This window comes from Halichoerus grypus, chromosome 1 (genome assembly GCF_964656455.1).
Source record: "Halichoerus grypus chromosome 1, mHalGry1.hap1.1, whole genome shotgun sequence".
NCBI classification, from domain to species: domain Eukaryota; kingdom Metazoa; phylum Chordata; class Mammalia; order Carnivora; family Phocidae; genus Halichoerus; species Halichoerus grypus.
Genome location: NC_135712.1, coordinates 121,426,977 through 121,452,310, shown reverse-complemented (window position 1 = coordinate 121,452,310; position 25,334 = coordinate 121,426,977). Strand labels below are relative to the sequence as shown.

At 37.9% G+C, this 25,334-nt stretch overlaps 1 protein-coding gene across 3 annotated transcripts in view; it reads left to right on the top strand.

Annotated features, from left to right (window-relative positions):
* ARMC8 (armadillo repeat containing 8) overlaps window positions 1-25,334 on the top strand; it is a 105,601-nt gene that overhangs the window by 19,996 nt on the left and 60,271 nt on the right. For 2 of the 3 annotated variants that reach the window (XM_036080936.2, XM_078071453.1), the window contains exons 2-6: window positions 8,340-8,416; window positions 19,078-19,149; window positions 20,735-20,877; window positions 20,982-21,079; window positions 24,712-24,804. In XM_036080936.2, the coding sequence (XP_035936829.1) occupies window positions 8,340-8,416; window positions 19,078-19,149; window positions 20,735-20,877; window positions 20,982-21,079; window positions 24,712-24,804 (483 nt within the window). The remainder of the gene's footprint in view (window positions 1-8,339; window positions 8,417-19,077; window positions 19,150-20,734; window positions 20,878-20,981; window positions 21,080-24,711; window positions 24,805-25,334) is intronic. The other variant, XM_078071454.1, reaches the window with a different exon arrangement.

The window sequence follows — 25,334 nt, the reverse complement described above, 5'->3', positions numbered from 1 at the left end:
GCTGAGGCCTGCATGGGTGGTTGGAGTGTCCCCCAACTCCCTGGCTGGTGCAGATGTGTGCAAATGGTCACGGTTCTCCCTCTTCCTAGCTAAAGTCTGCCATCTTGGATCCTCCTCCCAAAGGGCAGGGTTTTAATTCAACCCCAGTCATGGATAGCTTATTCAGAAGGGTAATTAGAGATTGTTTTAGTTTGCCTTTTCAGGATGTCTGACCAGTTTTCTGAGCTCTAACTTTTTCCTCTTTGGTACTACTAAAGAAGAATTTAAAGGTAGGATGATCATACAGCCTGATTTGTTTCTAGCTGTCATTTATGTGTATTACTCTGTGATAATGATTAATAGTGCCCTCTTTCCCTCTTTAAAATTATCCTAGTTTGGATGATAAATTTGAAGGTGTATTGTTATCTACAATACTGTTACATAACAAATTACCCTGAAACTTAGCTGCTTAAAACTATGTTTATTATCTCATAGTTTCTGTAGGTCAGGAATTCAGGTGTGGCTTAGCTGATGCCTCTGCCCCAAAGTTTCTTGAGAGGTTGCAGTCAGGGTGTTAGCAGGAGCCGTGTTTTGTTTTTTTGTTTTTGTTCTTAATTCTGTTTTTGTCTTTTTTTTCTCTAAGATTTATTTATTTGAGAGAGAGAGCATGAGCAGGGGGAAGGGTACAGGGAGAAGGAGAGAGAGAACCCTCAAGTGGACTCCATCCCAGGACCCCAAGATCATGACCTGAGACAAAATCCAGAGTTAGCCGCTTAACTAACTGAGCCACCCAGGTACCTCTAGCAGGAGCCATGTTTAACCTGAAAGCTCAATCGAGGGAGAATCTATTTCCAAGCTCACTCACATGGTTATTCGCAGGATTTAGTTCCACGTGGGCTCTTGGACTAAGGGCTTCAGTTCCTTGCTGGCTCTTGGCTGGGGACCTCCTGCAGTTCATTCTGTGTGAGCCTCTCCGTAGCACAACATGGAAGCTGGCTTTTCACACACACATACCAAACTCTGAAGTGACATCCTGTCACCTCCACTGCATTCTGTTTGCTAGAATCAAGTACCAGGAGGGTGGGTATCATTGGGGGCCACTTAGAGGCTGCCTAGCCCTAATAAAAGGGAAATAGCTTCCATTAATACTTCTCCATAATGGAATGCAACTCATTACCTGTTTCTGTTTTTGTTTTCCTGCAAGAAGAAATTTGCTTCAGGATTCTCTTATTATAGTGATCAGTACCTGTTGGTACACACAGTGGACTCAACTCTTCTTAGAATTAACTCTAATTCACAAGTTTGGTTTCTACAGACTTTCTCTTAAAGGGTTCCACGTACATTTTCATGTAATATAATTTCAGGGGGTGCTAGTAAGCATAAAATATCACAGGTTTTTAATATATACATTTGTGGTGGTTTTATTGCCGCTTTGAATGTGTAAAATGAGTTCAGATCCAGGTTTTAAGGGCTTGCTAGGTCATTTGTTTGAAGTCTTGTGCCAAAAGGCGGTGGTCACAGTCTGACCATGGCTATTTTTGCTCTCCTTTATGGGCATAAACTGTACCTTGAGCTTTAGCTGGCTGCTTGGCACATTCACTCAGTCAATTGGAAGGATGGAAGAATCACCATGTGTACAGCTAATGGAAGCTACATAAAGCAGTTTAAAAGGGCATTGGTGTTTTTTGTTGTTGTTGTTGTTTTAAATAGGCTCCATAACCAGTGGAGCCCAATGTGGGGCTTGAACTCACTACCCTGAGGTGAAGATACAAGCCCAGATCAATAGTCAGACACTTAACTGACTGAGCTATCCAGGTGCCCCATAAAAGGGCATAGGTGTTTTGAAGTGAAGATGAAGCCACATCTTGAAAGGACAGGACATCAGAAACCCTCCTAACCTTCTTGTCTCTGTGGGCAGGAGGGAAGGAGGAACCCTAGTGCTTCTCATATTTCTGGAGTAAATAAGAAGTGCCCAGATCAAACTGTCCCTCCCCACATTGTTGTTGGCAAGAATGAAGAAGAGCCCCAAAGTTCTTTCTACCCCTACCTCCCCCACACACTCCTGCTCTTTCCCTTGAGGTCATCAGGATTAAACTTTTTATGCCTGTTTACATTAACTTCCACAAGAACCTCAAGGCTCTAGGGTCATTCCTCATGTGCATATAACTCTTTTTACTTTTCTATCTATATCTCTTGCCTTTCTCCTGCCTCTTCTCTGAACATTTCCTTCATCTTTCCTGTTGAGACTGAACTGGGATTTACCCCAATGATACTTTTTCCCAACTTTCTTTGTAAACTTCTCAGCTGGTGGCTCTTTTTCCTTCTCTCTCTCTCATATCCCTTCTATCCCTAGAGATGGAGATAGAGACTTGCTCCTCATTGTTCTTTTCAGACTCCTCTCTTTCCCTTTTCTCTAAACACTCCTGCTCTGTATCTTATCAGACTCTACCTTGTTGTGCATCTATAGACCCCTTGGTTCATTCTTCCTCATTTCTTTGAGATTTTAGCTGCTAGCTTATGGTCACTTTCTGTAGCATTACTTGCGTGATAATTTATGGAAATTTCATTGCCTATGTAGACAGTTTTTCTTTTTTTAAAGATTTTATTTATTTGTCAGAGAGAGAGAGAGAGCACGCACAAGCAGGGGGAGCGGCAGGCAGAGGGAGAGGGAGAAGCAGGCTCGCCTCGCCAACAATGTGGGCCTCAATCCCAGGACCCGGGGATCATGACCTGAGTAGAAGGCAGATGCCTACCAACTGAGCCATCCAGGCACCCTATCCATTTTTCTTAAACTGTAGGCTTCCCCGATGATCATATCCTCCATCCTGCCTTGAGGTACTTGTTCCCATGGTCATTTCCTAGATCTTGACCACCCACCTCCCCACCCACCCTCACCTTTTTACTCTCTAAAAATAGGAGTAATCACAGACAATGTCCACAAGTGCTCACTGCCATATCCATCTACTTAATTCTCTCTGGTTATTGTACTTTCCATGTTCTACTTGGCCAGTAAATCCCTTTCCCTCTCAATTATTCATGAACATAGTTCCAAAAGTTCTCCCCCTGCCCCAGTGCAGCATGTTTTTTCTCTGTTAAAAAAATTTCCATTGGGGCGCCTGGGTGGCTCAGTCATTAAGCATCTGCCTTCGGCTCAGGTCATGATCCCAGGGTCCTGGGATCGAGCCCCACGTCGGGCTCCTTGCTCAACGGGAAGCCTGCTTCTCCCTTTCCCACTTCCCCTGCTTGTGTTCCCTCTCTGGCTGTCTCTCTCTGTGTCAAATAAATAAAAATCTTTAAAAAAAAATTTCCATCAATAAATAAATATGCTCTAATTTATTCCATCTTTTAAAAAACGCTCTCCTGATTCCACTTCTCCCTCTAGGTACTACTCTGTTTCTTCATTCTCCTTTCCACAATGAAACTCCTTGCAAGAGTTGTCTGTATTTACTTTCTCTAATTCCTCTTTTCCTGTTCTTTCTGAAGTCCTCTTCAAGCAGGCATTGGCTTCACCACTCTGCCCATACTGTTGTTGTCAAGGTTGCTGATGACCTCCATATTTCTGTGTCAGGCCCTAGTCATCATCTTATGCTATACATTATTAATATTTGGCATATTTGATTACTTTCTCCTTGAAACAGCTTCTCATTTGGCTTCTTGGAATTCTGCTTGATCCAAGTACGCCATTGTTCAGTCTTCTGGCTTTGCTTTGTCCATGGTAAAGTGAACTCCCTTAGTGAACTCATCCCATTCGCATGCTGACAATTCCCTGATTTGTATATCTAGCCCACAACTGTCTCCTGAACTCCAGATTCGTATATCCAACTGCCAACTTGACATTCTCACTTGGATGGCTAATAAAATTCTCAAACCTAATATGTTCAAAACTGAATTTTTGATCTTCTCACTCAAACCTGCATCACTCACAGTCTTCCTCATCTTATTAACTGACAACTCAAATCTTTCTAGATACTCACGCAAAAACCCTAAGTGTTATCCTTGGCTCCTCTCTTCTTTCACACCCCACATCTATTGTGACAGCATATCCAATTTGACAGTCATTTCAACTTCAACATTTATCTGGAATCAGTGAATTGTATTACCTTCAAAATTCTTGTCCCAGTCCAGTCTACCATCATCTCTGAAATGACAGCATTTCTGATACTGAAACAGCCTCCTACCTAGTCTCCCTGCTTTTGTCCTCTAGCCCCTCCATGTATTTGTTCTAAGATTGTAACCAGAGTGATCCTTTTAAAACAAGTCAGTTCGGGGGGTGCCTGGGTGGCTCAGTCAGTTAAGCGGCTGCCTTCAGCTCAGGTCATGATCCCAGGGTCCTGGGATCGAGCCCCGCATCGGGCTCCCTGCTCAACAGGGAGCCTGCTTCTCCCTCTCCCTCTGCCTGCCACTTCCCGTGCTTGTGTGTGCTCTCTCTCTCGCTCTCTCTCTCTCTGTCAAATAAATAAATTTTAAAAAATTTAAAAAAACTAGTCGGTTGATGTCTCTCTTTTCCCAAAACTGTAATGGCTTCCCAACTCAAGCTATAAAAAGCAAAATCCTTACAATGACCAACAGGGCTCTATACCAGCCCTGTCCAGTGGAAAAATAATGCAAGCTATCGTGTAATTTTAAATTTTCTAGCAGCCATGCTGTAAACGTAAAAAGAAAACGTAAGATTAATCGTAATACATCTAACTTAAACCAATATATTGGAATGTTATTTCAACAGTAATCAATATAAGGAATTATTAATTGAATTATTTTACTTTTTTATAGTAAGTCTTCAAAATCTGGTGTGTATTTTACACAATTTGGATGCCAAATTTTGATTGGAAATACTTGATTGGCATTTAGGTTTCATAAAATTTACAGTTGAACAAGTAGAGTTACATATCCAAGTAATTCTAAACATTCTTCAAGGTTTTCTAATAACTGAATCCAGTATTGGTTTTTAAATTTAAAATATTAATTAAAGTTAAAAAAAATTTAAAATTCAGTTCTTAGCCACATTTCAAATGCTCAATAGCCACATGAGGCCAGTGGCTATCATATTAGACAATGTAGCTCTTTACCATCTGGCCCCTCTTCTCTGACCTTATCTTCTGTGGCTTTTTCCTTCACTCATTCTGTACCAACTATAATAATGGCCCCCTGTTCTTTGATCACAGCAGACACTTCCCATTTCAGAGCCTTTGCATTTGGTGTTCTCTTTGCCCAAAAAGCTTTGCCTCCAGGTGGCTGCATGACTTCATCCTTCATCTTCTTCAGGTCTTTGCTCAAATGTCACCTTCTTAGAGAAGCTTTTCCTGACCAGTTTGTTTAATAACTATACCATTTGCCTTCTATCTCAAATTCTTACATTTCTAGGTTGCCTTTTGAAAGAAGGGAGACGAGGGCTGAGAGGGGAGAGGTGACCTGATCTACAAAGGGAAGCAGTGAAATATAAGAATTGTTCCATACAGACAAATCAATGAATATGTTAGGCAGAAGCATAGAGTAAAATTGAATAAGTGACTATATCACCTCAGCTCGCTGCTACCTAGGCAGCTCAGAGGATTGTTTTTTTTGTATGTGTGTATACATGACTTGACCCCCTTAAAGATTGTAAGCTCCTTAAATGCAAAGTTCTGCCATAATATCCTTTTGGATCTTCTTTGGCACCTAGCATAGAACTTTGACCAAAAGACAATCTGTATTCCAATTATGGGCCACCTATTGATTAGCCTTTTGTGTTTTATATTCTTGGTGGCATCTACCCTCCCTTCTTTCTCAGTGCTAGCAACTGGTATATACTTGCTGATGGTGTATGTATGTTGGCTTCACATGTGCTATGGCTGTGATTGGGACACTGATTCTTCCTTGTCCAGTCTCGTGCACTCTTACTTGTTTTCCAAAACTAACTCCTCTAAGGAGTCTTCATCACTGATTCTCCTAGTTTATTAACTCCTTCTTCAGTGCTGCCTATATGTATGTATACTTCTGTTTTGTATTCTAGTAGGGAACATAAACATGTAAACATAATTACAATAGAAAATGAATTCTTGAGGACAGGGACCATGCCTTATTCATTTAAAAATCTTTAATGCTTTCCTCAGTGCCTTGCATATAGTAGGTTCTCAGGGCTTGTAAAATTGAATGAACCAGGTACAGAGCAGTAAAGAGAGTTGCTGTTAATGGGCAAAACTTATGTTGTTTAAGATACAGGTCTTAAACCCAAGTGTCTTTTTCTAAACCACATTGAGAGGCAAGAGATACAGAGCTGTGAGAGAGTATGTGAAGAGGAACAGTAAAATCCAAGATCAATCCCTAGATAGAAGGGAGGCCAAGGGTCTGAGGTACTCAGAAGAATTTACTATGTTGGAAAGCCAGGGAAGCACATGTATTCAAATGGAGTGATGAAACTCATCTGTTTGTATTACAGGAATACTGTTTTCAGTTTTACTCTGGATTTTGCTCTTGATACATTATTTCTTGATGTATTTGTACAGTTGTTTGCATCCCTACTTAAACTTTGACAATCTGGCATCAGGGTAAAGATCCATCCCTCATTTGTTAACTAAGAGATTGGGATAAATACTTTTTTAAATTATGAAACTTTTTTTTTTTTTTAAGATTTTATTTGAGAGAGAGAGAGAGAGCACATACAAGCAGGTGGAGGAGCAGAGGGAGAGGGAGAAGCAGACTCCCTGCTGAGCAGGGAGCCCAACACTGGCCTTGATCCCAGGATCCTGGGATCATGACCTGAGTCGAAGACAGACGCTCAACGGGCTGAGCCACCCAGGTGCCCTAGGGATTGGGACAAATACTTATTAAGAATCCTTCTAACTCTGTGGTTCTGTTATTTTGAGTAAACCAAATCCTATTATCAGGTACTTTAATGGAATCCTGTTGGGCACAAGTGTTTCTATCAGTTTTGCTTGTTTGCTGCCCCTGTTTGTTCTTTATAAATGGAGTGCATACTAAAAGTAGGTATTTGGGTTGCCTATGAGGATATTTTGGTAGTAAGCTCATAATAGGAAAAAATATTTTGATTTTGAATTAATTCTATTATCAGAAAATTAGAGTTTATGCACTTTTTCTCCAGAGATACTTTTGGTGACTCAGGAGTTTAAGCTGGCACTGTGTCTTGTCAGTTAACTGTTTCTGATCAGGGGTTCTGGGTAAACTGGAACAGTATTTCTTCCTCCCGATGCTAATTCATTACGAATGGATGGCAGTACATGAGCATATTTCATCAGGCATCAGAAAGAAACAGAGGGGATGAAAATTCTTCTCCGGTTCTTAAACATATGTTCTTTGTTTTAAAAAATGGGGCGCCTGGCTGGTTCAGTTGGTAGAGCATGCGACTTGACTTCAGGGTTGTGAGTTTGAGCCCCACCTTGGGTGTAGAGATTACTTACTAAAAGAAAATCTTAAAAAAAAAAAAAGTAATGAAAATTAAATATAAAAAATATTACCCCTCCAAATAAGTATAAGAAATAACATAATAGAGGAAACTCCACAACACAAATAAAAGGAGGTGTCTCCCTTTGTTCTTTATGTTCTAACGCTCCCCTTCTATGTAGCCTCAGCCACTTCAGACTAGACCACTCTGTTGGACTTGATAAATCTCTTTTTTAAAAAGATTTATTTATTTGGTGGGGGAGAGGCAGAGGGAGGGGGAGAGGAGGAGTCTCAAGCAGACTCCCCACTGAGCACAGAGCGTGGCTCGCTCTATCCCAGGACCCTAAGATCATCACCTGAGCCGAAATCAAGAGTCGGATGCTTAACTAACCCAGGCACCCCTAAATCTCTCTAATTCTTAATTGCTTTTCCCTCACAGAAAGCATGACAACTCATTTACTTTAGTTTTTATGTTTACACATGTCTCCTTCCTATCAGTGTAGCTTCTCTGTGTCAGTCTGAAAGTCTTCCTCTTGCATATGGACTACCCCTCTTGGACTTTTTATGAAGTGCTTCCCCTTTTTTCCTTGCTGAGAGCCAGATTTTCTCTCCCTTTAGTGGGTACTAAACAGAAGCAACATTCCTATCTGTTGTTCATATGAAGGTGACATCCAACAATTGATTAAGAAACTTACCTTGCTTCTTAACACTTATGCCCAGTTCTTCTGTTAGCAAAGCTTGCAGGGCTCACCACAAAGATCCCACTATCTCTAGTTATGGTTTAAGGGAGAACAAAGTGTTTTCTTTCTTCCCCATCTTGTCACATACTTTTCTCAGAATGATTTAATATATTAAGTATTTTATAGACATTCTAATGCATCTGCCTTACATTAGATGAAATAGCTATTTGATGTTGTGGGTGATGCTGTGAATTTGTGATTTGCATGGCTTCAGATGTCATAATTTTTCCCCCCACTTTCTAGGAAGTAACAGCTAGCAGTCGCCACTATGTTGACAGGCTATTTGACCCTGATCCCCAGAAAGTTCTACAAGGTGTCATGTAAGTAGTATGTATTTAAGAGTCTATCAAAAAGTCTTTTTTTGTTTTGTTTTGTTTTTTTAGTCTTGTTTGTTTTTGTGTTTGAATTTGCCAAATATTGTAATTCTGAAAATGCAGGGTTAAAACTTTTTTCTTATGTTTTAGAAAGATCCCTGACATTCATGACTTTACTATTGTACTGTAAAGAGTTGTCTGATAGTTGTTCACTGACATGGTTAACTTACTTTTTTGTAGAATACTTGTTTTACCATTTTAAAACATGTTTTTGGAGAATGCTTTTGTGACTTTTATATCCAACAAAAGCAAGGGAATAAAACTGATGATCTTTTATAATTGGAAAGAGTGGGAGAATACATCAGTAGGGTTTTTTTGTTTTATTTTGTTTTTGGTTAACTCACTGGCTATAAGGCTTGAATCTCCTACTGATGTTTTAAATCTCAGAGTTCAGAAAGCAGTCATTGGAAGTCTAAATTCTTGATAATCTGAATGCCCATTTTTTTTCTCCAAAATTCCCTAGTGTTTAATGAGAGGAAACATTTTTAAGCAACATACCCGAGGTGTTAATATTTTTAAAAACTTAAGTCAGATAAGTGTGATAAGATTGCAGGTGATTGAAAGATGAATTCTCTATCCTAAGCAGATTACTATGCTCTTGACACATGACTTCTAGGGGAGAAGGTCTAGCCTAAGACTCCTCTTAGGGTTGGCAAACACGGAGTGCCCACAGGCTTGAACTGTGTCCAGGGGAAGGAGGAAACAAAAAAGGGTCAGGATGTTTGGTATAGCAGTGAGGGCACACATGAGTCCCGGTATTATTTTCTTACCCTGTTAGTGTCATCAGCCAAATAGTACTTTTCAGTTTAACTTTTGCTCAGCCATGGCAAGACGAGGATGCTTAGTTTATAGAAGTATCTACAGATTGTAATTCTTATTCAAACCACTCCCCCCCATTTTCCCCCCAAAAAAGCGCATTGTATAAGGCATGTCTTGGGGATACGGATTTGTAGGGTGGAGGCAAGATAAAAGTGAGTAAGGATGCTTGACTACTCAAATTGAGCTGGAAAAGAAGGTGAGGAGCTGGATGTAGACCCACCTGGCATACTTGACACCTTACTTCACATTTTCTCAGTTTACAGAAACAGGAGATTACAATTCTTATTTTTCTCATTATGTTGACTTTGCCTTTGTCCCCTTCACTAGGAGACTTTGTAATGATTTAATCAGCCCCTTTGTAGACTAGTTTGATTATTACCAGAAAAAGTGTTATTAAATCCATCTGTTAAATAAATTAACACTCCTCCTTAGGCAGACACTCCCCACACACAGCCAGACAGTTTTGTATATTAGTAATCCTCAGTATCATTTAGGATTGTTCAATAAATAGTTTAGTTGAAAATGTCAGACCCATTAAGTGTTCCATGAGTGATAGAGATGATGTTGTATCATTATTTTTATTTTGATTGCTAGAGTGGTTGTTTAGGAGAAAAGCTAATTTTGTCAGTCAAGATTTCTGTGTGAAAGACTTTTATCTTGTATCAGAAATGAGTAGCTAATTCGGGTGTTGTCACTTTGTGAAATTTCTCATTTCCCAAAGAACACTGTAGCTTCTTGAAAATTGATAAATAAGGCATAAAAAACAGTGGAAAGAGTATATTATAACAAACCAGCTAAGGTGAAGTTTGGCCTTAGCGCCTCTTAAAAAAGTTATCAAGTCTAGGACACTAAACTGTTAGCTAAGACAGATTAGCAAAATTTTTGTGGAGGGATGGTGGAGTACAAAGAGTATGGGCTTTGGAGTTGGACAACAAGAGGTTGAATTCTTGGTTCTGACATTTCCTACTGGAGGCTTTTCCTAGCTGTGTGCTGGAGCAAGTTACTTAATATCCTTGAGCCTCAACTTCATCATCTCTAGAGGGAGAATAATATGCCCATCTTGCCAAGTTGTAAGAATTGAGTCAGAAATTTAAAATCCAGTGCTTGGTATATTGATAACCACAAATTGGCACTGAAGTGATTAATCGTTATTGACCCTAATTTAAAATAACTTCAAAAATGAGATGATTATTTTCAAAGAAGAGAAAGAAAAACAAAAAACATCAAACGGAAACAATTCAAACTGATGGAGATGGTGGGGGGGCTAGAATTCTTGATTCAGACGAGAATGCAAATGATAACATATAAACGTGATTGCTACTTACAATAGTAAAATCTGTTTAAAGTTGGAAAGGCACAGATCACCCCAAATCTTTTTACTTTATGTCAGAATAGAGCTAGCCTTATATGGATATGTATAGTGTGATTTGATAAAGTGTCCTTTTCCCCACAGAGAAAAATTTATTCTTTCTGACTTACTATTTTCCTAAACTTTGTCAGTCTGAAAATTAATTGTACATAGTCAAGAGAATAAAAAGTGAACTATATTTTTAACATTTTATTCTTCAGTAACCTTGTCTAGTACTAAAATAATACAGTATTGATAGAGGAAAGGGGGAACCAAAATGAGGTTTAGGAAAAGAGAGTTGACCAATTTTTTTCTCTTTTATACACATTACACAGCCACCATTGAGTCATACAGAGACCATTACTAGACCAAAATAGGTAGGTAGAAGGGGAGTAGCCACAGAGTGTAAACAACCAAAGGTACCCTCCTAACTTTAAGGAAAGAGAAAGTAGAAGCTGAAGTAATCAGCTTTGAGTCCAAAATATCCAATTGGAGAGACATTTAAAAATTGCAACTAGCTTTAGCTATGAGACAACCAGAGTTTTATCATTTTTCTAGCTATAAGCTTGATTTTTCTTAATAAGGATTGTGAACATATAAAACAGACCAGCAGGAAAAACAAAATTGAAGAAATTAAAGGCAAGTAAGGACTTCTCATCATGGTCTATAATGTACTCAGCCGTGTTAGAGCCAGAGTCCTACCCATACATATAGGGAACTTCTTTGTAGCTAACCCATGTCACAAAGGACCATTTTACATAGTGAATGTGCCGTTATTGAAAATTACTGTTAAGCAACAGAAGTGCTTAATTTTCATTGTTGAAGAATGAGGAATTCTCTAGAAATAACTATTTTATTAGTAGTACAATATTTGGTATAAATTTAAATGATTCTATTGTATCAAAGGTTTGAATACAGAATCAGATTCTAAAAGAGCAAAGTTTCAAATACGTAACTGAATCGAAGGTCATTAGGTAGGAATAAGATAGATAGGAACAGAGAAAACAGGGAGGTCCAGAGAAAACAGGGAAGTCCGTTGTGTAGGTCATGAATTGCAGCCTTTGGAACTGAAACAGAGTAACTATATCAAAGAAACTACACTGCATTGCAAATTCTGAGCTTCCTCTAGCGGACAGATCTCTATATTACCTTAAACAGTTACAGGATATTTTTTTGGTGAAGTTACTAGTGTATTAGCTCAACCATGTTAAATCTCCTAGTTGAAGAAGAATAACTATTCGACTGTTTATGTAGATAAAGTCAAAGCTGCCTAATACTGTGATTTTTTTAAAAATATCTAATAAATTAGAACACCTGATCTGGTTTTCACATTAGTGACTCTCCAGAAAAGATCAACAGATGTCACTACATGGCCCTGTGTTGAAGAGCAAAAGATGATAAAAGTCAATGTGGCTGGCTTTGTAGTTTCCAAGTTGAATAGAACTAGGAAACTAGACTGGATCTCTTGGCAATCTCAGGCAGGCAGTTGAGGGTACTGTAGAATTGTTGGGTGGTTTTCACCAAGTATCCACTTCTAAAAATTATTTTCTGAAGTATTTTAATGTACTGATGATATAAGTTTATTTTGGTAATGATTACTTGATTTTTCTGGTTCCAGGAAATTATGTACCTCTGGTTTTAGTAGAACATAGACAGGTTCCATTTTTCTTGCATGAACTAAAGATATGAGCTTTCATAAAATGAAGGCTCTGGATTTTGAGAAATTTTAAAGGATAATTTTCAGAATAATTCAAAAGAAATAATCCTATCAGTTACTTTAAAAATGTTACAGATAAACATAAATAAAGATGACCATATACCAAATGAAATGGAGTGACTCTGGGTCTTACTTGTTTAAACCTGTATTCTGGGGCTCCACACTGGATGTGGAGCCAACTTAAAAAAAATAAGTAAGTAAAATAAACCTGTATTCTGAGACAATTCAGTCTGTTTAAAAGGGTGGCAAGTTTTTCCAAAAATTATTAGATCAGATTGACATAGTTTTACACACAGATAAGCTGTTTGTATGTGGTATTAACTTTGAATATCAAGAATAGCTGTATATTTGTATGCATATGTGTGTATATATCTATCTTGTCATATTTGTAGAACATTTAACTGTATGCTGCCATATTATAATGTAACATTTTTGATGTTCTTTGGAATTATTATATGTATTAAAAATATTAATATTTATTAAAACTGCATTTATTTTAATGTAGTTCCTACATTGTACTCTTCATTTTTGGAGAATGTAAGGTGATTTATAATCACACATTGATAAAACAAAGAATTAAATATATTTCTGATTTCTGAGCTAGTATTTATACAAACTGGAACTGTATCTAACACCACGTACATTCCAAAAATCTACACAACAGGGTAACTTGTTTATAAGAAAGGATTAAATTACCATCAAGTCTCAGTTCTGTTCAACTTATAGTAGGTGCACAATACATGCCTCAGTTGACTTGAAATGGGAAGTTCACTATAAATTTCTCAAGTGCCTCTTGGATCAAAGACTTATCTTACAAATAGCTTTGGTTTAGATAATAGATCACCATTATCTAATTCTTTTACAGTTGGCAGTTCACTTGTGGCAGTGGTACCTTAATTAGAATATGAGCATATCTCACTCCCTAACCATGCTGGATAGCAGAAAGCTTATTATACTTGGATGTTTGGATGTTACATTCTCCAAAAAGACATCATAATTAATTATAATTACAGGGACAGAGCAGTGAGTATGTTTGTAATTTTCCAAGTCCAGATAATTTTGTAAGTTGTTTATCATGTTGCCTTATTCTAGCTACCCACAAATGTATATTTCTCCTTATTTTACGGATGTCTTAGGACCAGTGAGTTTTCAGTAGGTCAAACTTTATACTCAGATTGTAGTTTTCAGTATCCAGTGTATTTTTTGGCTACTTCACATCAATTAGACCAAGGATTGAATGTACAGTATTCCAAATAGGAGCTTCTTCAGGTAAGTGAAAAGTAATACTGGTTCAAAATGATCTTTAGCTTGTGGTTCCAGCCTTCTGTGATCTTAAAGATAATTTTCTGGTTCTAGATACTAGGTTTTCATTTAAAATTTATGCTGTTTTGACTGATTGACTGAAACTATTTCTCCAGCAGGTCTAGATCCCAGTTCTTTAAAAAATTTTCCTGTTGTTTTAATTGTAAAGTGCAGTGTTTACTTTCTGTCTTGGTTTTAATTTTTTTTTTTTTTAAGAGAGGGAGAGAGGTGGGTGGAGGGGGCAGAGAGAGAGAATCTTAAGCAGGCTTCATGCCCAGTGTGGAGCCCAACACGGGGCTCAGTCTCAGAACCCTGAGATCATGACCTGAGCCGAGAGTCGAATGCTTAACCAACTGAGCCACCCCGGTGCCTCAACTTTCTCTCTTGGTTTTGATCACCATCCTGATATTCTCATTTAGATATAAGTTCTGGTAGGCACTGTACATGTTGGTTTAATAGTTGAGCCTTTTTCTCTACCCACTGAAAATTAATCTCTTTCAGAGTAAAGAAAGGAAGTAGAAAGGTTAGCCTCCATGTGAAAGTAGATGCCTCTTGAGTCCATTTATTAGTGGACAAAGAAAAGTTTTTAGCTAGATTTTAACTGAGAATGTTCTGTGGCAAATTCATTTTTGTAACATCTTAATATTGGCTTCTTCTCCCATCCTCAGAGTGGGATATCCCCAAGGCTTTCTTTTTAGCTTTTCCACCTGGGTGTTTTTATCTTACCTGAAAGATTATTCATGTGTCCAAAATCAAGATAGATCCTTGTCTTGTTAAGGGATTTATTTTCTAAGCTTCCTAGTCTTCTGCATCTAGGAACTCAGACTTGAAGTAGTCACTCAAGACATGTCACATATCACATTTCCTATACTCATCAAATCATCTTGTTAACTGCTTCCTCAGAATGTCTTCTGTCTTAGTGATTCCTGTGGCTGCCATCCTAGTCAGTCTCACATAACTAGGTACCTGGATGGATTGCATAATTCCTTCAACAAACATTTATTGAGTGCCTACAGCGTGCTAATAAGCATTGTGATGGGGTAAGAGTATGTAAGAATGAATAATGTAGTCACTGCTCTGGAGGATCCAAAAGTCTAATGAAGGAATCAGATAGCTAAATAGATAGTCCATTATAGTTTGGTTAGTGAATGCTGTGATAGTCATAAGCCCAGGGCAGTCTTGGGACCACAGAGGAAAGGCATCAGCCATTATTTGCCTCTCTTGACTCTAGTATTCTCTGTATTCCCGTCCATCCCATATTCATTTTGTCTTCCTTAGTCACTGCTTTCTTCATATCCTTTTTCTGTTGGAAACATGACTGCTCCTTTATCCATCCCCCTTTAGTTTGTCTCTTCTTCCTATCACTTTTTTTATGCTCTGCTTAATGTTCCCACCTTAAAGGGACACTTCTTTTCAATCCAGGCTCCTGGTCCTGCCTCAGAAATATGATGTATTCATTTCCAGTATTGTCTTCTATGAATGGCTTTTCCATTTGCCCTTCCCATTCACTGTCCAAATCCTGGCCGTTTTCTAAGGTTCATTTAGTTCTACCATTGCTTCAAAATGTGTTAAGCTTGTCTGATCATCTACTTATCTCAGCCATATAAGCACTCGATTTATAATATAGCACTGCCTTACATTGCTAGTGTTATTTTTATCTCCTCAAGGAGATTGTAAACTCTTCAAGCATCCCATTGTGTGATGCTTTTGTATCCTTCATAGAGCCTAACACAGTGCTGAGCTCAAAACTTAATTGTTGAATTTCAGGAGTATATAAGTAAGGCATTTTTTCCCTCTAACATTAAAAGTTGGTAGATACGAGATATATTCCTTTGATCTACTGGGAAAAGGACGTTTTTAATTGAAAGTTAGAAATGCTTTTTCATTTTGCATAAAAATGTAAAATTGAAACATGGGAGGAAAAAGGAAATATGTTAGCTCACTTCTTTTCAATCAGTTTGTTCTGAATGCCTGATATGCTGGAGGTAATGGAAAAAACACTTGGCATAAAAGACGTGGGTTGAAACTGGCTCTGTCATTTAATGTAGAGCTCTGAGAAAAGCCCCGAACCTGTCTTAGCTTCCTCATCAGTAAAATGGGGTTAATATTACTCAAGGTTATGATGAAGATTACATAAAGTAATGGATATGGAATGCTTTGTAAACTTCAAAGCAATATATAAGTTTTGCATAATTTTGTTGTGCCCCCATCTTGGATGATAGTTATGAGTCTGTATTTTACAGAAGTATGGATTTCTATATGGTGCATGTTGTGATCCATCAATAGTAAGTTCTCTGATATTTTCAGGTCAGACTGGCTTTCTTGCCTGTCAAGAGGAAACAGACTTCTATCCTAACAAAGTAATGAGTGTGCTATGATAGAGGGCAGCTAGCTGGGACACCTAACCCAGACCTGGAAGTTGTCAGGGCAAGCTTCCTGGAGGAAGTGAAATTATTATCTAAGGTCAGACCTGAAAGATGAGTAAAGGTAGCCAGGGAAAAGTATGAGGGGGAGGGGATAAGGAAATGAGAGAGAGAGGGAGAGAATAGCTCCACTCTGGCTGGCTCTGAAATTGAATCCTATACCATATTTAGATCTGCTAAAGATGGATGTATGTGATGATTATTATCTCTTTTGGCTGTAACTGTTTCATAGAAATGATCTAGTATCCCTTTATAGTAACAACTGAATAGAATTATTTGCTGGGGGTGTTAACGTCTCTTCTTTCTTATGTAACATTAATATATTTTATTTATTAGAACCACAGCAAGAATTAATTTCTTTAGACATTGGTCCATTTTATTAATTCTCTTCAGTCTGCATTTACTCTATAACTACCAATTGCCTCCTTCATGTCTTCTTTGCAAACTATTAAGAGAACTGGAAAATTGGTTTTGGAGGGGTTTTTGTTTGTTTTTGTCTATAAAAACATTTACTTTTGCATGGCTTCAGATATTTGGAACATGTTTATAAGGTAATGTGGGGACACCTCATTTTTGCTTAGTTTAGGAAGAATGGAGAGAAATCTGGGGAAATGTTCCTGTTGGGAGTTCCAGAATAGAGAGAGCATCCAGAATGGCACCTGGCACAAAATAGACTCTCAATAGATAGCTGCTGGACAAATGGATGTGCTACATTAGTATAGGCAAAACACATTAAGAGAATGAAAGAAGATGAAAATAAATGGCAAACTGCTAAGTTAGGGTCTATAAGCTGATGACTGGGAAGTACATTTGTATAAGGAGGCAGAAGCCTAGATGTATAGTTTCACCTACTATGCTTTGCTAAATGAGGCTTTGATATCACATAATTTTGTAGTTGTCTATCAGAACTTGGTCAGAACCCTAGTAAGCTTCATTCAGCTAAGTCCCCATAAATGAAAAAATACTCCTACTTATCCCCTGTGAACCATATGGAAGATCTGAGTGATAGTTTACAGAGAGAACTAGATCAGGCCCTGAAAAAAATAGACCTACCCTCAGCTCCACTGAGCTACTGGAAGACTAGGCCAATAGTATTTGGCTCAAAACTTGTGAAAATGCCATTCAAAAACTTGTGGCGAGAATCAGCTTTCATCAGATCACTGCATCGTAGCAGTATTCTTCTGCCATAATTGAAGAAGGTAATTAAGGAGAAAGGGCATTATAATTATTACCAGGGTTTTTAATGCCAGTAAATTTGGTTGGTATTGGAAACACATGCTGACTATAACATTTAGTTTTGATTTTTTAAAGTAACTCTTTCTCCTGTTTTCTACTTTGTTTTTCTACAAGATCATGGTTTGCCAATAATAGAATTTTTTAGAATTCTAAGTTTCAAAGTTGGCAAAAAATTTCCTGTATACGTTAGACTGCTGCCACCTAAAAGAGTCAGAAGAGATGCGTGTGAGAATGTAGGGGAACTTATTTTGGGATATGAAAGAAATGTGTGAACTAAGAACTCTGAGGCTCTGTAGCGATGGTCTTAACACAGTCAAACCTGACTTCCCCCCCCCCATAAATATTTCTTAATGACCACTGTACTACCTTGAAATTAAATCTATAATAATATAACTCCTCACATACATAACTCCAAAAATAATATAACGCCTTCCCTGCTTATAAGGGAGAAAAATTATCTTTTTAAAAATTTTTTAAAAATTTAAAAATTATCTTTTTAAAGATAATTTATAATGTTTCCGTATGTAAGTGTTTGGTATTGATAACTCCAGTACTGGGAGTGGCCCCTGTGCTGGGTGGTCTGATTTTCCAAAATGAAATGATTTCTAATAAAAAGTGCAATTTCCTTTTTTTATTTACAGGGCCAGATGCAATACTGAAAAATACAGTTTTCTTTAAAACTGTACAAAAACGCTTTCTAGTTGTAAAACTGTGTCCAGAATTTCCAGACACCCTCATAAACTTCTGAAATGCCCCTATGGGGCTTTAATGCTTTCTTCCCCACTTTGAGAACCACTGCTATATAGAATCACATAGTGTTCTAGTGTTTTACATTAAGATAGCACTACTGACCAATTAGGGTATTTCTTATTAATCATTTTATTAGTAGTACTAGGTTTATTTTGAGCCATTTATTTTTTCTCTATCTGTCCTTTGGGACCAATCAGTGTTTGTGAAACAATTGGTCATTCATAGAGATACTCTTCTTGTGGAATAGCGTTTTACTCCTGATCTGAGTATAGCTAGAATAAAAAATACTGGTGAATATGTGAGAAATATAAAAGATTTTTTTCTTATTTTTTAATCTCTTTAAAAGGTAATTGGCTGCTTAAGTGAAAAATAGTAACTATATTGTTATTTCTAACCAATTAAAAAATAAAATATATATGACAGTAATAGCACAAAGAATTGATGGAGAAATGGAAGTATATGCTTGCAAGACTCTTAAAATACAAATGAAATGAGATACTATCCCTTGAAGACTAACTGTGATAAGTTAAAAGATACATATTGTAAATTGTAAAACAACTGCTAAAAAAACAATAAAACAAAATTCAAAGAGGCACAGCTAATAAGGCAATAAAGGAGGTAATATGGAATTATAAGAAATATTCAGTTCAAAGAAGTCAGAAAAAGAGGAAAGAAAGGAACAAAGTCATGATCCCTGAAACAAGGTCAGATACATTGTGTGGGCCTTTTCTGAAGAACTCAACATGCTTTTTATTGGAAGTCTTCTACAAGTACTCAGGGTATCTCCCACTTTCCCCACTCCCACACTGTCCTGTTTTTACAGCTCCCAGGCTCATTCAGCACCTATCTCTGTTCCTTCTCTTTGGTACTCAGGTGGATTTGACTTTGTCACTAACTTCTATATTTGCCAGTACAAGATGTTGCATAATAAAGATACAGCGGAATGAATTGATTACTGATTTTTCTGTGATGTCTCAACGTACCTTACCCTTTTCTCTTCCCCTGAATTCAGAGACATGAAAAATGCTGTAATTGGAAACAACAAGCAGAAAGCCAATCTCATTGTTTTAGGAGCTGTTCCAAGGTATGTTTGCTATCAATCCCTTTTCTGATATTCATACTGTTCCTAATATATTTCTCATTCTCATCCATAAGACCCATCTTTTTTCTGTATTGTCTATCCTATTTTTGAAAGCCTCTTAATTTTTAAAATAAATGCTTTGAGATATATGAAGCATCTCTTTAGAAATTTTTAAGTACCGGAGAATGGAATATAAAGCAAATGTATTAATACTTTTTGGAAATTCAGGGGAAGATCATTAACCCCGCAATAAAAGGATGTGTTGGGTAGATAGATGATATACACCAGCCTGATTCTTTATCTCCTCAGAGCCTTGGCCGGTTTTTTTGTTTTTTGTTTTTTTTAAAGATTTTATTTATCAGAGAGAGAGAGAGCGCACGTGCGTGCACAAGCAGGGGGAGTGGCAGGCAGAGGGAGAAGCAGGCTACCCGCTAAGCAAGGAGCCCGATGCAGGACTCGATCCCAGGACATTGGGATCATGACCTGAGCCGAAGGCAGACGCTTAACCGACTGAGCCACGCAGACGTCCTGCCTTGGCAGTTTTGTATGATTGAATAATAATTTCTTAGGAATCTCAAAACCTTTTTTAATTAAAAAAAAAAATCCTGCTAGATTTTTAATCCTGCTTTTCTTTTTTTAATTTCTAATTTTTAGAATTTGCTGTTTTTTAACTTAGAAAGTTTGGTCTTTTTTCTGATGAACTGAATTTCTTGTAGACGATGATAGTTGTATAACTTTCTCTTTGCTACTCAGAACTAAGTTTTATGTGCAGTTGCTATAAGTTTTTTAATGTTTTGGTTTTTCTTTTTCTTCATTTCTGTCTTTTGATACAGGATTGATGGTTTTATTGTTTTTATCGTAACTGATCTCAAATATATACTTTGGTAACCATAAAGTTCTCAGTAGCCTTTCTTAGGGGATTAGTGTTCAGTGTATATAAATGTACTTTAAGGAGCATGAGTGTTCTACCTTAAAACATAAAGGAGGTGGTCATAAGTGGTGGATACTTAGAGTTTGGGGAGTAGTTGCTCAGTAGGCAGGGCTGGAGTGGAAATGGGAGGATCTCCTGATTCCCCAAATGGGAAAATTGGAGAAAGATGAGTTTCCCTTGCTTGAAGAGCTGCACAAGGATTCTGAATGTTCCCTCTAGGCTAAACGTCTGTGATCTCTGAACCGTACCCCTGGAAAGTGCAGGTCCCTTTCTAGTCTAAATTTAAGATCCGACAGTACTTGGCATTGAATGTTCTGAGTCTTGATATCCTGGAGTGGCAGATAACATGGACTGTGGTGCTGTTTTGTTACTTGTGGACAACTTCCAGATTAATAGTTCTGATAAACTCTAAGATTATACATAATAGTCCTTTTGCTCAAAATGAAGAAAGTCTCTTTTGATTTTTTTTACCCAAATATTCCTTTTTTAAATTAGTAGCTGATATAAACAAATGATCATTTCCTAACTTTCTGTTAGCTCACCAACCATATTTTTAGTGGGATATATTGGTAGCATTTTTCTGTCACATTACTTTTAGCTAATTTACTTTTGTTTAATTGTTTTGCCTCCTCTGTTTATCATATTCCTTCTTTTTAGATTGTTGTACTTGCTTCAGCAAGAAACCTCAAGTATAGAGCTGAAAACTGAATGTGCAGTGGTATTGGGAAGTCTTGCTATGGGTACTGAAAACAATGTCAAGTCTCTTCTAGATTGCCATATTATCCCTGCCTTACTGCAAGGTATGTAAGGAAGTCATTTTTGTACAAGTAAAAATTAGAATCAGTTTGTAGTGTTTAAAATACGGACTGAAAGGATGAGTCTCAGGTCCATTTTCTATTAATAGGACTACTATCTCCAGACCTGAAGTTCATTGAAGCTTGTCTCCGATGCCTGCGCACCATCTTCACCAGTCCCGTCACTCCAGAGGAGCTACTGTATACAGTGAGTTTTAGAAGTTTTTGAATCATCGGTTACATTTCACCAGCAGCATACCTCCACTTTACTCAGCATCTCAAAACTCATCATAACTGTGTTACAGAGAAGTCTCAAGAAGTATTTCAGTTCTAGCATGCTAATTTGCAAATATCAAGTGTTCTAGGTATTATAAAGAAGTGAAAGATAGTATCAGACCTTGAGGAATTTATAAGCTGTTTAAAAAAAGAAAGACCCATGGGGCGCCTGGGTGGCTCATTTGTTAAACGTCTGCCTTCGGCTCAGGTTATCCCAGGGTCCTGGGATCGAGCCCTGCATCAGGCTCCCTGCTCAGCAGGAAGCCTGCTTCTCCCTCTCTCACTCCCCCTGCTTGTGTTCCCTCTCTCGTTCTGTCTCTCTCTGTCAAATAAATAAATAAAATCTTCAAAAAAAATTTTAAAAAAGACCCATTTTGATCTCTTAGTATCAAATTAAGGCAGTATATTTAATGTACTCACTTTAGGTTAAATCCAGCAGAGTAGGCTTTACAGAGAATTTGACCTGGATCTTAAATAATGGATAACATTTAGAGAAGTGGAGAGGAAAGAGGCCATTCTAGGAAAGATCTGTGTAAGAGAAAGGATGCAGGACAGTGGGCAGAATAGGCTAATGTGGGAAGGGCATCAGTGTTTGTTTCAACAGAAAAAGTGAACCAGAAATGGCTTGCAGGAGGCTTACTTGCCAGGCTAGAGTCTGAGAATATGTGTGAGAGAATCCAGAGATCTTTGGAGTCATTCAGTAGTTTTCAAAAACCTTAGGGATTACTAGCGGGCCTTTTAATCTATTGATTACATGGGACTGTCTTAATGAACATTATCCAGGCCAGTGTTTTTCAAACTCTCTCATCTGCAGTCCATGATAAGAAATACATTTTCCATTGCCACATAGTGTGTATGTCTTTGTGTGTGTGTGTGTGTATGTGTGTGTGTGTGTGAAAGAATATTCCTGAGACAGTCTTTAAAAACAGTTCCACAAATGTGATACCCTCTGGTTACTAGTCTATCCTTCCTTTCTCATTTTTAGAAAAATGCTGGTTGTGATTCTGTGAGCCAACACAAAGAATCACAGTGTCAGATAGGACATATATAAATCAGAGATCTTATCTAGAATCACATTTTACAAATATTTCAAGAGCATAAGCAATCAGGAGGCATAGGCAGTGGAAGCGGGGGTGGGGGCATATCATGAGTCTCCACAGTCCATCCTCCCCACATCAGATACATGCCCCTCTGGCCCATAATGGTGCATTAAGTCTGTAAGTGAGGTTCATGGGTCACTTTACACAACAGGGAGGCTCTAAATTATGAAACATCTCAATTTTACACCTCAGGGATTTGTGCAGTATTCTTCAGGGAGCAATGCCATATAAATTGGTATTGTTCACTACAACAGTTCTCAGAATTGAGCATGGACCACGATTAGCTGGAGGGTTTATTAAGCACAGATTGCTGGAGCCTCCTGCCAGAATTTTTGAGTCAGTGAGTCTGGGGTAGGGCCTGAGAATTTGCTTTTCTAACAAGTTTCCAGGTAACTCAGAGGCTACTGGTCCATGGACCGCTCTATGAGGACCACTGGTTTACTGTAAGCAGTCCTAAATTGGGGACATCCTCCTCAAAGCTTTATACAGAGAAGGACTCTCCTCCTAGTAAGTATCAGTCTGTTTCTCTGAAAGTCCTATTGTGATGTTTACAAAGAGATTAAACCAATCACCCCTGTCTTTGACCTAGAAGTTACTCTCCAACCCCTAGCCCAGTAAGTGAGAAATTGCTCCTGGCCAACAGTTTTAACTCCTTTCTCCTTGCTTTCCAAAATGATTTTATGGCCCACTAATGGTTCATGGTACATAATTTTGAAAACTAGTCTACACCAACTTAACTTTTTTACATAAGAAAATTTAAGACCCAGGGACATTAAGTGACTTTCACAGTGACAATGTCTGTTTTATGCCTCAGAGACAATGGTGACTCTGTGAAGAATGTTGGATGGGATGATGACAGAGAGTAGTGTTTTAGTGTAATTAACTGCCGTCTGTGAGTTGGACTGTATAGAACCAGCTGGCACAGCAACTTAGGCACTAAACTGAAAACAGGGCGGTCCACTTAGAAGAAGGTAGGATGTCTAGTTTGAAATCCTGTTTATCAGTTGGGTGACTTTGGGCAAATTATGTAACTGTTCTTTGCTTTGTTTAATCAACTATAAATTGTAGATCTATAAGATAATTGGCAGAAAGGGGCAGGTGTGAAGAAATGGGATGAAGCTGTTATTACAGGAAAACTGAGAGGTGAGAGAGCAATGGAGGAAAGAAAGGAGGTGGAGGTAATTGCAGGAGGTTAATAGAAGCTTTCATATCATCCTTCAATTGCCTGTTCTTTCTTAGCTGCTACCTGCTTCCCTGTCTTCTGCCAATGGGATCAGTTTCCCCTCCCCACTCTATGAAATAGACATGTACTTGACACTCTCATCTTCTCTCTTTTCTTTCTATACATTTAGTACCTGACTTTCTTCGCGGTTTTCTAAATTTTTCATTTTGTTTTTAAACTGCTTGTGATAACACAAAGGGTTATACTAATAAGCAAAGGGAAAGATTCTACTTAGAGGGAATCAACTGCCTTCTGTTTTCTCACTTAGCTCTTAAAGATTTTGGGCATTCTTTTCTTTGTAAGGGAAACCCCAAATCTTGTTCATCCCAACAGTGGTACTCTTAAGTTTCCTTCCTTGCCCTCTGTTGTCTTTTGTCAAAGTGTGGTCTGTGGACCAGCAGCATCAGCCTTATCTGGGAGCTTAGATCTTACTCCAAACCTATAGAATCAGAATCTATACATAATGACTATCCCCTGGGAATTTGCATGCACATTCATATTTGAGAAGTATAGCTCTAGGACTATGACAGCATTGACTAGGAGGCTTGAGCTAAGTCTCCTTTTCCATCTGTGGTTCAGATCAAATACCCTTTCAACTTTTAATTCCCTTTGTACCCTAAGAAGAAGGGGATTCTTGGAGAGCCCTGCAGCAAATTGGGCAGATTCTCCTCTCTCCTACTGCACCAACTTGTATATTGCTAAGTTTCGGCAATAGGCAGAGAACGTGCTCTAAGTGAGGAGTTGATATTTTGCAAATTATCTTGTGAAAATTGAAATTAGCTAACTACAGTCTTATGATCCTTACGAGTAACTGATACTTACCACAACATCTCAGATATCAAAACTGTCAAGTTTTATTTTTATACAGTAATTCCTCCTTATAGGCTGTTTGTTATTATATATCTTATTAGGTCACATTTTGGTTTCACAACAGATTTCTGTCAAGTCTTTTGAAATGATTTTGTCTTATTGTGGGGATATAGGCTGTTTATGAGAGAGAGATTGAGAATTTCTCATTCTGGTATTTTGTTGTTGAGGATGAATATTGAAGCCCCTCGTCCTTTACCTAAACAATTTTGGTGACTCTCTTGTTTTTGTTTTGCTGTGTTCTTTAAAGAGACTTGATTTACTGTGATTAAGTTAAGAAGCTTGCGTATGTACCTGCTCATGGAAATAGTTTGTTAGATGTATTCACAGTGCCTAAGTTCCTTGTTGCTGTGCTCTCTTTTCCTTCGACTCCAGGATGCCACAGTGATACCACACCTCATGGCACTACTTAGCAGGTCCCGCTACACCCAGGAGTACATCTGTCAGATCTTCTCACACTGCTGTAAAGTAAGAACCAGAATAAATGTTCTCCGTAATGTAAAATCTTCTGTGCCCCCAGGAGATGTGCCTTCTTTGTGTGTCCTCCCAGAGATAACCTGTACATATACAATTATGCAGACCTATGTATATTCTCCCCCCTCCCCTGTTTTTATATATAAGCAGACCTATGTATATATCCCCTTCTCCTTTTTGGACACAAATGGTGGCATTCCGTACGTTAAGTCCTGTACCTTGCATTTTTCATTTAACGTATCTTGAAAGCTATTCCATATTAGTACATAAGGAGTTCCCTCATTTTTTTTTTTTCAACAGCCGTATAGTATTTTACTATATAGATATACAATAATTTGTTTAACCAGTTCTCTACTGTTGGACATTTGCCTTGTTTCCAGTCTGACATTATTACAAAACAATGCTGCAAAAATACCTTGTGTAAGACATTTTATAAGAAATGAAATTGCTGAGTCAAAGAATGTGTGCATTTGTAATCTTACCACATACTGTCTTGTATAGAGGTTGTGCCCTTTTATACTCCT